At 44.2% G+C, this 13,033-nt stretch overlaps 1 protein-coding gene across 1 annotated transcript in view; it reads right to left on the bottom strand.

The window, feature by feature from the left end:
• The window catches only part of LOC147718104 (multidrug and toxin extrusion protein 2-like), a 615,385-nt gene that overhangs the window by 312,312 nt on the left and 290,040 nt on the right, over window positions 1-13,033 (bottom strand). The window contains exon 7 of the mRNA XM_086919188.1: window positions 8,587-8,684. Within this exon, the coding sequence (XP_086775314.1) occupies window positions 8,587-8,684 (98 nt within the window). The remainder of the gene's footprint in view (window positions 1-8,586; window positions 8,685-13,033) is intronic.

The following is a 13,033-nucleotide window of genomic DNA, read 5'->3' as shown; positions in this document are numbered from 1 at the left end:
GGAAGCCCTGAGTGTGCTGCGCCTTAACACACAAACGTCTGAGAAAAGCAAGCAGCAGGTAATATCTGACATCTTCCATTGTGGGATCAAGTCACCGTTCCACTGTTGGGACCTAGAGTTGGCTGCACCTGATAGAAGATAGTACCTTCATCTCCACTCTCAAATGCAGTTCTAACATAGTCCATTGTGGAATCAACACACCGTTCCACTGTTGGGACCTAGAGTTGGTTACAGCTGGTCGAAGGGAGTACCTCCATCTCCACTCTCAGATACAGTTCTAACATCGTCCATTGTGGGATCAAGACACCATTCCACTGCTGGGACCTCGAGTTGCTTGCACCTCATTGGAGGGGGTACACAGAAATCATCACAAACTTTAACTTTGGACATCCTCAATCATAGAATTAAGACCCCGTTTCACGGTTTGGACCTGCTCTACCGCGGTGTATTCCAGCGATGGCAGTCAACTAAGCCCAATAGCTATGTGCAGCAGTTAACTACAGAAGCACAGAGTATGATGCACCTCAACAGAGGGAGTTCTGTGAAAAACCAGCAACAGATACTATCAGACATCGTCCATTGTGTGATCAACACACTGTTCCACTGTTGGTACCTAGAGTTTCTTACACCTAGTCGAAGGGAGTACCTTATCTCCACTCTCAGATGCAGTTCTAGCATCGCCCACTATGGTATCAAAAACACCAATCCACTGTTGGTACCTGTCGGACTACTGTGTTAGTAGTAAACACAGCACTCAACAGTGCTGGGCCTCAGGCTGGGCGCTGTGTGTCTGTGTCACCGTACCCAGCGTTAATCTCAGGATCCTTCCGAGCTCGCAGACCTCAGCCCATGAGCTTCCGACGGCACGTGGTGGGCCCTCTTTCACATACGGCGATGTTGAAAGGTGAACTGTGGAGCATTTATGCGTCGCAGTGGCCATTATGCTTTCTAGATACCAGCCCGCTGAAAGCATCATTCACGCAGTCACCTCCGCTCTTGGCGTCGGCCTCCTGCCGGTGTAAGCTGCACAGACCTGGCAGACACGTTCGCCAATCCGGATGAGAACCACACCCAGAGAAATGTGCGTCGATCAAAGATTAAAAACATGAACGCCAGGACTAGTTTTCAAAAATAGCTGTCCTAGGCAGTGGTGGTCAAACCACCACTGCCTAGGACAGTTATTTTTGAAAACTAGTTCATGTTTTTAATCTTTGATCGTGACTGACACAAATTAGAAGAGTTAGTCTGTTCACGCACCAATTTTATATTTTCACACCTCACTTTCACACTGCATTTAATAAAATACTCACGAAAAAATATATTTTCTTTGGGGTCCCATGCATTACATCTTGCTCATCTTGGAAATACACGCATCTGACATTCGCAAGCTCTGATACCTATAGAGCTAGTCTGTCATTCTATACATCAAGGATACCCAAATGATGAAGCTTATCACCAGGCTTGGTGAATGATGGGAATCCATACACATAAATTCTTATGTTTATTTAAATTCATAGCTTTGATTCTTGGTGGGAACGTCTTCTTCAAACCCCTACGCTAGCCTTGCATACGCCGAGCCACCCCACTACCAAAAACATTTAGGGGGGAGGAGACACGTACGCGATACCATTCTGTAATCTTCCCTACTGACTGTACTATCATGGTTGAGTCCACTGTCCACTTCATTCAATAGACCATCATTGTATGTTGACATGTGCATGTCTGTGCTCTGCATACTCAACTCTGTCCGGCACATCCCCTGAAGACTTTGCATTATATACTCTTATAATCAATAATTACTTACCACCTTCGCACATACTTTGCTCCCATCTCTCCCCGCATTCCGCACTGTGAGGCAGAGGTGCCATGCCATCTTTAATCTTTAATTTGTGTACATGGCTACATGGCTAGCCAGGTTTCCCACAGTATGTAGTGTTGTTGTGTCTGCTAGGTGCACATGTTGTTTGTCATGTTGTATGTGATTATATAAGGTAGCACGTTTATTCACGAGCAGTGGTTTCTCCCATTTACATATCGCCGTCTTAAAGAGCATACAGAAGTTTTTCACACAGGTGAAAAGTGCGACCACAATGACAGTCATTCATTACTATCTAAGAATGTCCAACTACACAGCGCTTCTAAGCTTACAGCCCCCAGCCTTGCGTCCTTTCTTAAAAGAATGCCGACTCCCACAATCAGACCAACATTCACACAGCTTTCTAACAGCAGTAATCTGCTTCTCAATACCATGCACACCTACGGAATATGAGCTGGCACACCACATGTCCTTACTGTTTCAAACACAGTAACTTCTTCAAGCAATGTCTATTCCCACCCTCACAAACTAACTCCCAAACTTCAACTTGGCCTTCAATTCCTAGTTTGAAAACAGATTTCAAGAAACAAACCAAATTAAAGCGCATACCACGAACTTCAAATAAAATACACTCCCTTTTAAATAGGAACCACCAAATACACTTTGTGAATTGTTACACAATTTTCAACACATGTCACGCGCACTTTTTTTACATGGTCTCCTACGGCCTTCTAACACACTTTCCAACTGTTCTTCTTTTAATACCAGACTACATTCATTCGATCATCTCTGGAATAACAGGAACAGTGCCCATAATTCTCGTTCTCTTTACGGCCATCCTACTACCAATTCTACTTCTAGAAATGGCTACAGTCTCTGTGGTAACAACGATGTCCGACAGACTATGCCTCTACGCCAAGCTCCATCAATACTGTAAAAAAACGGAAAAACTTTGCAGCTACCTTCCTCTATCTATTATTGGAGGTAGCTACAACATAACATGTAACTACACCTATGCAATATGCGTAAAACCATTGTTTGATTGCAAAACTTGCCCATTTGACTGGCAAATGAATGTACGCCTTGCTAACATTCCAACATTCGCTCCAGCAGGTAATGCATTATCTTGAAAACCATGAACATGATTGTTCTGAAAGTGGAGCAATGGCTAATGCAATGCAAAAAGGAATCGCAGCAGAATGGGATTTCTGTGCAGCCGCAAAAGATCTCCTGCAATGTGCGACCTTTCACAACATCGCAGATTGCCTGCCAATTCAAATTCCGCTCCAACATTCGAGGAACATTACTGTCCCTTTGAGGATATGAATTGTAGTAGTATAAATTTATTGTATATAGTTAATTAAAACCTTTACAATTTTGTTGCATAAAAACAAATGATTAAAGATAAAATGTTCAAACTAACGAAAAGATGGAAAAAAAACCTTTCAGTAATGTCTGTATATAATACTTTTGGGGACAAGGTTTCATAGTCTCTTTTCATTGCGCTTCACGCCTTCGATTTTGTACCGTTGATCTCCTTTTTCTCAGTGTTCAGTATTAACTGCGATGCCTTTTGAAAAAATCTGGCAACCCTGCAAGCTGTCTGCAGCTGATAGCTGTTCAATGCTAACATGACGGCTGGGCGGCATGTTCTGATTTGAAATAGACAAAATATGTGGAGTAGAAATTAATGTCTCAAGTTTGTAAAAGCTGGACAAATACACAATATATGCAACAATGTTTCTTCCATTTTGCCACATAGTCTGCAGACGGAAGTTGGCCATGTTTGCTTCCATGCAGGAATTTGGTCTTTCAAAATGTAAGTACCTAGCCGTAGTCTTAATAGTGTTTTTTGAGTGGCCGGGGTTATATGATTGACTAAGTAGGGTTGCGGCACCCTTTTCTCGTTTATGGCCAGCACCATCCAACCGTGTTTTTTCTTCGCTATTGCGGCTTTATCTATTATCCAGGATTTTTGCTTTGCAGTACCATTGGCTCCCTTTTATGAATATATGAATTGGATCGCTTCACTTTTCTCAGAGGATGGCAACAATAGCCTCTTGGAACATTATACATCTCAAGCCACTGAAGAACTTCTGGAATGGAATCTCACGTTAATCTTTTTTTACTTTTTCTTTTACATTTTCTATAATACACTTCAATCCTACTACATTCATATAACAACTTTCTAAGTATACTAAGGCATTTGAACTCTATCTTCATTATTGACCCTTACGTCTCGACTTTAACAAGGGATCGGTGATGTGTGGCCTATGTAAATACGCTATTTACTTCTTAAATCAGCCTAAACCTGACATCCATTTAGAAACCAAGTCTATTTTTTGTGCACACGCCTCTCTGCCTCCCTGTTATTCATAAAGCCCTTTCACACAAATTTACTCGAAGTCAACCTTTTCTAAGAACCTCACAATAAAAATGAAAAAAGACGACTTTGTTAAGGAACTGGTTGGCACAGTGTGGTAGTCCTAAACTACCTTTATTTTCATTATACAATGTATTTATTCATATCTAAAAGCTATTGTGTAGGTCACATAGAACTGTAACATATAATGGGCAATTCACTGATTCAGGAGCTTCGATTTCACTACAGCAGAAGCGGTTGGAGTTTGTCTCAGCTTGATGCCTTAGCTCTCTACACAAAAATGTTTTTTTGAAACAGCTGAAGACAATAATGTATGGTTTGACTACAAAGGTACCGAATGTGCTTCTCAGAAGCGCAATGCTTGTATTCATCCTCAAAGTTCCCATGTGAATAGAACCAGTACCAATTCTGACAAGCACCACATTGATTCTACTGTACAACAGATTGCTAACTATTCTACTGTTGATAATTTTCTGTTAAAAAAAAGCACTGCCAAGGTACCTAAAAAGTTTGACAATTATATTTTGAAATTTCTTTTTTATTTATTTCTTTTCTTAAAGGATACATGCGGTCATCGTTTCCTACCGTTATTTTCCTTATAGAGTTATTCAAGTGTAATAGCTATTGCTTATGTCACATGCCACTGTAACATGTAATATGCAATTCACTGATGCAGGAGCTTATGTTTGAATACAGCTGAAGTGGTTCAACTTTGCATCAGCTGGATGCCCCAGCTCTTGCACCAGTGGGTCCAAATATGGCACTTAAATAAAGACACTTTCTATATAATTTTCAAACTCCATCCCTTTATTACACACAGCCACTTTCTTAGACACACCTCATTTCACCATTTTTCTTCTGTGGCATTGCAACATTCTGCATTATATTCTTCACAATTATTTCTTTATTCCTGCTTCCTAAAACAATTCATTCGAGTCTGCAGACCGTTAGGGGTGAATAGTTCGCTTCACACTCCTTGTATAGTATAAACGCACACTAACACTACTTACACAGGTAGTCTACAGAGCCAGTATCCTACAGAACCCACAGCACATCACTTTACAACAATAAACTCACAACTTTCACTCACAGTTTCATCCCCGAGTCTTCAAACCCGTACCAGTGAGTAGGTTGCTTCCCACTCCCACTATACTCTAAACGCATACTAACACCACCTACACACATATGCTAAAACAGCCAGCATGCTACACAGCCCAGAGCACAATAGTTTACAGCACTCAGCTCACAGTTTAGGCGCACGGTTTCATCCCCGAGTTTAGCAGTACCTCACCTCTGCACCATCTCACGCTAGACAAAACAGCACTTTCACACCGGTAAGGGTAAATACTTTGGTTTTGCCAGTATGCTACAGACCACTCAGCTCACAGTTTAGGCCTGCGCTTTCATCCCCAGGTGTACCGGAACCTCACCTCACCACCATCTCACAGTGGGCAAACATCACTTTCACACTGGCAGGAGTAAATACTTCACTTCGGCCAGTATGCTACAGACCACTCAGCTCACAGTTTAGGCATAAGCTTTCATCCCCTTGTGTACCGGCACCTCACCTCACCACCATCTCACAGTGGGCAAAACAGAACTTTCACTCTGGTAGGGGTAAATACTACACATTGGCCAGTATGCTACAGCGCCCACAGCACCTTAGTTTACAGCACTAAGCTCACAGTTTAAGCACACGCTTTCCTCCCCGACTTTACCAATACCTCACCTCAACACCATCTCACTCTAGGCAAAACAGCACTTTCACACCGGTAAGGGTAAATACTTCGCTTCTGCCAGGATGCTACAGAGCACTCAGCTCACAGTTTAGGCACACACTTTCATTGCCGAGTTCACCGGCCCTTCACCTCCGCACCATCTCACTGTGGGCAAAACAGCACTTTCACACCAGTAGGGGTAAATACTTACCCAGTTACAGGGATTCTGCTCAGACACAGATCACCATATTTACAATACATTTTCAGGCACGCGTACATTACGTCATTACTCTACAATAACTGGATGTGCATGCAACTCTGAGACTCAAACACTGATTTTCAGCATCAAGTTGTACAGTGTACCACATACATATATAAATGAGCTGCCCTTCATGTGCCAAAAACTACAACTTAAACCTTTCACATCCCTGTATTAATACAGCTACAACACTCCACTGAATGTACAACAAACATTCATAATCACAGAAATGCTTCTTGCCCATCATCTTTTATCTTTTATGAACAAATAAAGAGTCAGTGATACCCCGTACTTTCCATGTTGGAACTTTACAATGACACATTTTGTGGAGCTGTGGAACTTTACATCGACACATTTGCTTTTAAGACCTGGGTGACGTCAGCACTACAAAACGGTCACCTGAATAACTTAATTTCTCATATAGCTCACGACAGGACCACGCCCATAGCTCCGGAATCATGCTTCAGAGCCTCGCGCATCACTGGTGTACGTCAGCCCAACCCACTCCACTTACGCTACCAGGAAAACACAACAACGCTACATGGCCCAGATTTTCATTGTAGTCATTTCTTATTTTCAGGTCTAGTTGTCAGAACGGCACACACACTCCCTCATGGTGGGTATACACCCACACCACACCCATCCAGCGCATCTGTCACTATACATGTGACCCTACCTATAAAAAAGACGGGGTGCACATGCTCTACACCATGAGTTGCTCTCATCGCAAGCGCTGTGATAGCCCATCCTGGTGGTTCGGATGACTCATGAAGGCCCGAACCACCAAACAGTGGGCCCGCCACTCTTTGGTCACTGAGTTAGTGGTACCGGAAGGACTGAGCGGGTGAAGAACCTGCGATGATGATGATGGGAGCACGAGTATATTGTTGGCCATAGAGATATCAAAACTCAGCACTATATGTGAGACTTCTTAGTGGCAGATCAGGACTACATAATGTAGAAGGTGTCCTGTCCACGAAAAGGTGACCAGTGAGGTCTGGGTGCGCATCGGAGGGAGTCGCAGGGCTGTAGCAGACTAGATAAGAAAAGGCGACGCAGCGATTTAGACACCAAGCCCAGGGATCTCGATGCCTAGCAGGTCGAGCAGGCCGTGTTCCTGGTCCAGGACATCGGACCACCAGTGCGTCGCCAGGCTGTAGGTGCGCCAGACCCCAGACTGACGATACATGGCCCTTCCCCCATAGCTGGCGACGCTGCCGGAGCCCGTACCCGACACCGAGCCTGCCGCCTGCTGCAACGGTTTTGGGGAGGTGGCACTGAACGAAGAACATCAGTGCCGACCCCTCCACCGCGCTGAAAATTTCCCAGGCTACAACTGCTTCCCCCCCTTAAGCGGCCGCATGGGAGCCGGGCACGGGGTGCGGGACCCTTCCCCTTCTTCTTTCCGGCTCCCTTTGCCATGGTCCTGGACAGCTGCAAATAAAAATATAGGAAAGACAAGGGAACAAGTAAAGAAAAGAGTTTAAAAAAGTAGCTTTGAAAGTAACCAAAAGTAGAAAAAAACACAAAATATAGATGTAGAAAAAGAGAGGGATAGATAATGAGTAAAAAAGATCAAAAAAAGTTAAAAGAAACAAAGGATTGCAAAGATTAGCAGAGGATTGGAAAAGCATGCCCAGAACCATAGCAATGAATGAAAAACAAGATGGGCGCGCCCATTGAGGACCGCTTGGGTGAGTTTGAGCGATATTTCCCGGGAACACGTAACCGCACCCCGCGCACAACGCGAGCATGCAAATAGCGGCCGGAAACGGAAATACGACCGCATGGGTAACTTTGCGGTCGATGCGCTGCAAGCGGGCCGCGAACATGCAAAAAGCCCAGTGAACACGCAAAAAAAAAATCCGCTAATTCGCACGAATTTGCCGATTTTGCGGATCGCGAATTTGCTTTTGCGCGAATTCGCGTAACGCAAATTCGTGCATTTCGCCCATACTTAATATTAGCAAGCCCACTATCGCCGTTTTAGCTGCATTTCCTGCCGCTAAAACCGCGATAATTTTAACGAGGCTCTTGCTAATATGCCCTAATAAGTTTATCTACAAGGATTGAAAATTTTCTGGATTGAAAACTGTCTGCAGGAAGCAAACCATCAAGGCTCCTCAAAAGACAGCAATGACCTCTTGATCGCAGTTAATTTAACGAAAAAGTCATTCAATTCCCTGTTGCAGCATAATTAGTCTGTTTTCAAAACCATTAGTTCAAATTAATGTATACATCGACGTGAATTTAATCACAAGAATTTACTGATAAATGATTAGATATTGCAGCCTCTCAGTTAAGGTCCTGTAGTAAGTAAACAGTGGAGAAGCAGCTAAACATGCCTCTTAGCCAACTAGACTGTGATGATTTTTCTTGTTTAAATCATATAAAATAAAGTAGCACTCACATGACACCATAATCCAGCACAATCATAAAGGCATAATGCAGTATGGCGTTAATGATATTAGAGGCAACGGCCGTGAACATTTGAGGAACAGTAATTCCCTAGAAGAGAAAAGACAATTAAATATGTTAACATATTGAGGACCATATTAGTAAGAAACTGCAAAAAATATGGCAGAGCGCGATCAGTGTGAACATTTTCATCGCCAGCTATTGCTGGAATATATTGGCACACTAACGCTGTATTAGCAACAATTAGCGCTATGGTGATATAAATTCCAGCGATGGTGGGATGGAAGGGCCATTATCGTGACATAACCAGAGATGTTGCATGGAGAAGGGGTAAAACCTTGCTGATACGACCCTGTATCAGCATAATCCACCCCCCATGTTAGGTATGGTGAAGCCAGGAAAATAGCAGGTGTAAAAAAAACGGCGATGACCCCGGGTATCGTGACTTTTCACGTCGCTAACTGGGGCCAGGGCCTCCTTGCTAATAGGCGATAGGCCTGTTAGCGGCTGTTTACTAGGCCTGTAGGTCGGGAACGCCTACTTTTCATGTCATTAGCGATGAATTTCGCTGACACGCACAGCGGCACCCAAACCGGCCCCTATCACCAGAAAGCTGTCGCTAATGCCTGTTAGCGATAGCTTGCTGATAGGGCGATAAACAAAAATTGCCGCTTTAGCAGAAGGTACCGCTAAAGCAGCAATAAGGCCCTTGGTAATATGCCCCTACATGTGTGAAAAGATGTGGTTAGAGAGAAGAAACGCTTTTCAGAAATAAAGGTCATTCTACCAGAGAATGTGCTGTTTGTGTTTCCTCATCATTCAATAGGTGTTGAGGAGGAAATTCTTCCAGGAAATTCATAGAGGAATTAGATCTTCCTCTGTAGAGGGGAACATATTGTTACCACCTAACTTTAAATTGTGCTTACCATACTAAAGACACAGATCCAAATTCACCATGGAGTTTTTGCATTAGTCAGACTTTGTATATAAAAAATGAATTCATGAATTCTGAAACTATCAATACAAAACCGACTCGTAATCCACAGATTGAGTTTCGATTTCCTTGGTCTCAGTTATATATGCTTAAATTCACCTTCACTATACCCAGGTAAGCTGACTGATGTAATTAGGAGAACTGCCTATAGCTGTCAGGAGTGTCCGAAACCTCTGCGTTACTCTGGACAGAAACATTTCCCTGGCACTTCATTGAGAATCAATATTGTAATGCTCCCTCCACATGCTAAGGAGCCTAGGAAGGCATTCCCTCATCTTGGATTCCCACAACAAATGCAACTAACCACTGTACTTGTTCACTACGCCAACAGATTTTATCTGGAAGCATCTAATTTCCTGCTCCACAGGCGTAGTGCTAGACATTGCATTATTACCTGACGGGGGTGAGAGCCCCACCAAAGAAGCAAACACAATCCTTGTCAGAGTGAACTACAAAAGTTACTAAATAAACCTGTGCCTAACCCTCTGGTAGTGTGGCAACCAAGCAGACAGGTGTAACTTAGGGGCAATGTGTAAAGTATTTATGCAACATGCAAACAAAAATAAAGTGAGAACATTTTACGAAAACAGAGCAAGATCAAATACATAAAATACACCAAAAATAGCAGCACTCCAATGTGGAGAAACAAAATTATTCACATTTCAAGTAGTAACAGAATCAAAAAGCACATAGCTTAACTTGAAGTTATCTGGTCACCCCTGGAAGTTTGTTGTTCCCCTGTAGCTCAAGCAGGGTCACTGGCATTTGGAGTCCTTTCGGGGAATCCTTGGTTCAAGGCAAACATGCCCACTCTTCATTCTTGAGACAGCAGGCCAGTCCTGCTTCTGAATTTTCCAAAGGCCCAGTAAAGTTCTGAAGAGAGGTTCTGAAGTTGTCATTCTTATACCCAGTGTCAGCCTGAGTTGGCGGATGCCCCATTTGTCTAACCTTTCCCCTTTCCTGGATTAGGCTGCAAGCTGTCTGGAGTGTAAAAAGGCAGACCTCAGAAGTCAGGAAGGGGTGAAGGGGTAGACATTACGCTGAGGATACCCTTTAAAACTCAGAAATGGCTGAATTCAACTCCCAGGATATCCTGCTCATGAGAGAAACACCCTGTTCACCACCCAAGGCCCTTTTTCCCTATGTCTGGAAGGAATACACATCACACTCATATTACAGTCTTGTGAACCCTGGACACAGGTTGGAAGTCACATTTGGGTTAAGCAGAACATTTTTTATTTTCTAAAAGTTAGCAGAATATCAACGTCAGAAGACCGCCTACATACATAATGTGTCCCAAGTACAGTTTACAAAAACATCACCTTGCTGGAGTTTGTAATAGAAATTCTATACCTAATAGATTTGATATTTTCAAAAAGATATTTAGGATACAATAGTCATGCATTATTTCCATAACTGGTATTCAGTATGCAGTAGCGGTTGGTGGTGGGAGTGCAGCCGGGTGGTGAAATGGGGCGCGGGAGGGGTAGGGTGGGGGGTAGTAAACTATGGAATACGACCAAATACAGGTAAATAAACACAAATATAAATAAAACAAATTTGATTGCGCACACAACACAATTTGCTTTATTTATTTTCATGTTATACTTACCTGTATTTGGCCTTATTCCGTAGTTTACTACCCTCCACCCTGCCTCTCTCCCGCCCCATACCACCGCGCGCCAGCACTCCCATCACCAACTGCTACTGTCAGTATGTACATCCAAATATGAGTTGGACCTTGCACCCCCTTGAAGGTCGCCTTAAAAATTTGACACCTCCAAAACCAATATCACCCTAAGCATATTGAATGACTATCAACCAGTAGTTATCTTAGTCAATTCTGAAATAAATCAGACAAATGCAATCTGCACCTTTGGCATAATCAAATACTTGCCACTCCACGAGGGACTAAAGGCCGCTAGAAATGTGTTAACCATTACTCAATACGTCTGTGTGAGTCCTACCAGTGAGTCATGACATCACCAACTTAAATGACATACCCTCACTGATTGCAACATCAATTGGTGATTCATAGCACTTACAGCCTGATTCATGAAAACCGAATTCTGCGAATTATAAATTGCGATTGACAGCGAATCGCGTTTTAGAATTGGCAGAACGGCATTCATCAAAATCTGTGATAAAATAAAGCGAATCGCAAGCGGCCGCAAAATGCGATAGCGATTATTCAAAATCGCAGAAAAATCGCAATTTCTGTCCAAATCCGTGTGGAATTGCGATCGCAAAAACGGGAAGTTGCATTTCGAGCACAGTGATGACATCCTAACCAGGAAGCAGGCAGTTCCCACCCCCATTCAGAACAGTGAGACAGAGATTGAAGCTGCATCACACAGAGCACCTTCCAGAACACCTCCAAACTTTGAAATCCTTCACTTTTGAGACTGCAGCAATGGCAGAGGATGCAGCACCAGGGCCCAGTGACACCGGGCGCAAGCTGAAATTTTCCGAGCAGGAGTTGGAGCACCTAATAGATGGTGTGTGTGAAAACCACACAAAACTATTTGGTAAGGACTCCAGGAGGGTGCCAGAGGCGGAGAAACGCAGACTGTGGCTGGGGATCAGCACCAGAGTCAACGCTGTGGGTGTGACACACAGGTCGATAGACGACCTAAAAAAGAGGTGGTACGACCTCCGAGGTCGTGCCAAGGAGAGGGTGGCAGAGAGGCTGGGCGAGAGCCAGGCTACTGGAGGTGGAGAACCAACAGTCCCTCCCAACACCCCCATGGAGGACCGTGTGGAGGACACACTTGAGCGAGAGGCGTGTATAGGGGTCATACCTCTGGACTCATCCCGACCCACCCAAGACAGGCAAGGTAAGTGCCATGTGACTGCGACTCTGTCCCATAATCATGCAACCCATGCACATTAGGATATCCCCAAAAGCATTGTGGGACATGTAGTCTGCCCACAATGTACAAAAACTCCAATGCAGCCAGATATGTCCCAAAGTACGCAGTGCCACAGCCAGTCAGGGAATGTCAGCCAGCATGCATGTAGCAACTGCACATGTGAAAGATACATGCAATTAATCTACGTCCACTTTCCCTCACAGGTGGCGCTGACAACAACAGCAGCGACAGCGATAGGCTGCTGATAGACGAGGCACCAGAGGATGCAGAGGAGGTGCTAACAGCCACACATCCAGCTCCATCAGCCGCAGCTTCATTGCCTGCTGCTAGAGCACCACCATCTGCGCCAGCTCCATCAGGCGCTGCTCCAATCCCTGCTGCTAGACCACCACCATCTGCGCCAGCTCCATCAGGCGCTGCTCCAATCCCTGCTGCTAGACCACCACCATCTGCGCCAGCTCCATCAGGCGCTGCTCCAATCCCTGCTGCTAGACCACCTCCATCAGCGCCAGCTCCATCAGGCGCTGCACCATTGGCAACCGCAACACCACCACCAGCGGCACCCTCAACAT

The sequence above is a fragment of the Lissotriton vulgaris genome, chromosome 4_2 (genome assembly GCF_964263255.1).
Source record: "Lissotriton vulgaris chromosome 4_2, aLisVul1.2, whole genome shotgun sequence".
NCBI lineage: Eukaryota > Metazoa > Chordata > Amphibia > Caudata > Salamandridae > Lissotriton > Lissotriton vulgaris.
Note: the sequence above shows the minus strand (reverse complement) of the source record. Positions and strands in the feature narration are given on the sequence as shown.